The sequence below is a fragment of the Austrofundulus limnaeus genome, unplaced genomic scaffold (assembly GCF_001266775.1).
Source record: "Austrofundulus limnaeus strain Quisiro unplaced genomic scaffold, Austrofundulus_limnaeus-1.0 Scaffold855, whole genome shotgun sequence".
Lineage (NCBI taxonomy): Eukaryota > Metazoa > Chordata > Actinopteri > Cyprinodontiformes > Rivulidae > Austrofundulus > Austrofundulus limnaeus.
Genome location: NW_013953257.1, coordinates 60,739 through 62,983, shown reverse-complemented (window position 1 = coordinate 62,983; position 2,245 = coordinate 60,739). Strand labels below are relative to the sequence as shown.

The following is a 2,245-nucleotide window of genomic DNA, read 5'->3' as shown; positions in this document are numbered from 1 at the left end:
ATAATCGATTATTAAATTAGTCATCGATTATTTTAATAATCGATTATTTGTCGATTAATAGATCAATCCGTGCAGCCCTAGTTCATACAACACTAGTTGGCAGTGTTGTGCATATATTGTACATGAATTATTGCCAGCTAGTAAATGTCAAATTGAACTTGTGCTTTACAATTAGCTTCTGCTAGTTTTTCATAAGTACTTTAGAAATTGGGGAGCCAATGTTTGGATTAGCACTGCCCACCACTGGAAGCAGGCAAATCAAAATTATCCTCCTCRTTTTTTATTGACCTCAAAATAATTTATCATGTSATTAATTGAYTTATTGACTATCAGAACAGGCCTAACAACTACAATAAGTTTCAATATTTTAAAACTGAAATATTGTGTCATGCTGTAGGTCGTGAATACTGAAGCGTAAACAGTAGTTGTTTACTCACAGGAGTCAGAGGAGGAAGAACTTTTCATTTTCTTGTAAACTGCAGAGATGACAGCGAGACTCGGAYGTTAGTTACACGTTCATCTAATTTAACAACGGTCTTCTGTTCTGGGATTGTTTTTTCAGTGATGTGGAACCAGAGGCTCATGCTGCTTGTCCTCAAATAATGTTTCCCCACCAATGGGTGCACCACAAGTCTGAAAAAATCCTGTCTGAAATTGGTAGTAGCAATTATGAGGACTGAATTTTTTTTAATGGTTTTAAAGCAAATAATAATAATAATAATAATATTAAGGGTTGTATTATACTAGAGACTGTATTATACATGATGGAATATGGTTTGTCTTCTTATACTTGAGTATATTTTAATAGTGTTTCGTTACCTTTGTGCGTACTCTGGATCAGTGAGTGTTTGCAGCAGCAGCTCTCTGATCTCCTCAGGTGGCTTCAGACCATGAAACTTTGCTCTGTCCCATCTCTGCAACCGGCTGATGCCTACAAACACAGAGAGCAACATGTTGCCTGCAACATCACCAGAGCCTGACAACTCAGCAGGACCGCACTGATGTTTGCGAATCAGGGAAGTCCCAGGACACCTTTTATCCCCCAGTCCCCAGATAAATCTGATTTTCTTTTCATCCCTTATTTTTAGAAAAAGAAAACAAGTAAATTTAAAGGCACTTGGCTRATCATCTGAAACATTACACGATGACATATTGGTTTAAATAATCCATAGTAATTGAAATTGAAGTGACACTGCTACAGCTGACTTCGATGTTTGGGGTGTCAGAGTTTACGTTGAAGAGCTGTGTTACCTGTGCAGGGCCCAAAGYGCCAGTCCAGGTCAAACTCTTTGAGTTTCTGCAGCTCCTTCTCTCTGACAGTTTGAGCTTCATCCTCTGCTCAGAAAAGAAACGAGACAATTCAAGTCATCARTGTCATAAAACAGCTTCTCAGGAACATGTTTTGTTTTTATGTTGAAAAAATGACAAAAAGAGCCAGAAAAATGGTCAGCAACTTGACACATTTTAGTTTTTTTGACCACAATAACAGAAAACAAGGAAAAATGTGGCATCTTAATAGTTTTGTTCAGACTTGTCTATATGAATTTAGAAAAGATCAGAACAAAAAACAAACAACAACACCACAAGGCCAAGCAATATACTAAAATACATTAGCCCTAAACCTCTTAATAATAGTTTTATTAAAGAGGTTTCACCTTTTAAGAAATAAAACCTGTAATCAGTCAGTCTGCCTATTTAAAAGGTGACAGGTAGTCACAGGGCTGCATGGTATCATTGTGTCTCCCAACCTGGAGGACTGAGGACAACGTGTCTCAAGTGTTTATAAAGACAAAGGTTGACATCATTTTAAAAGGTAAAGGCTAAGACTACAGCTACTCAGATTATTTCAGTTTAAGGTCCACAGGACTGGAGACAACCTCCCTGGACATGTCCATAAGTGAACTGAAGAGACAGTGATATGAACCAAAGAGTCCAGAACAACYTGAAAAAAAGATTAGATGTGAACACCAAGGTCAAAGCTCATCAGTGTCAGATTGCATCATTGGACTTGTTTGAGACAAAGTAGACTCCTAGAAAASGACTGGAAGGACTAGGAAGACAAAAACACATGAAGAAAGGTGGACCAGAATACTTGAGGACAGGCGTACAAAAGTGCCTGTGGACAGATGGACCAAAAGACCTGTGGACAAGTGGACCAAAAGACCTGTGGACAAGTGGACCAGAAGACCTGTGGACAAGTGGACCAGAAGACCTGTGGACAAGTGGACCAGAAGACCTGTGGACA

General features: G+C 38.6%; 1 protein-coding gene across 1 annotated transcript in view; it reads right to left on the bottom strand.

The window, feature by feature from the left end:
- pold4 (DNA polymerase delta 4, accessory subunit) overlaps window positions 1-2,245 on the bottom strand; it is a 28,656-nt gene that overhangs the window by 6,900 nt on the left and 19,511 nt on the right. Inside the window, exons 3-4 of the mRNA XM_014029108.1 lie at window positions 1,252-1,335; window positions 820-931 (exon numbers count right to left, since the gene is read on the bottom strand). Of these exons, the coding sequence (XP_013884562.1) occupies window positions 820-931; window positions 1,252-1,335 (196 nt within the window). The remainder of the gene's footprint in view (window positions 1-819; window positions 932-1,251; window positions 1,336-2,245) is intronic.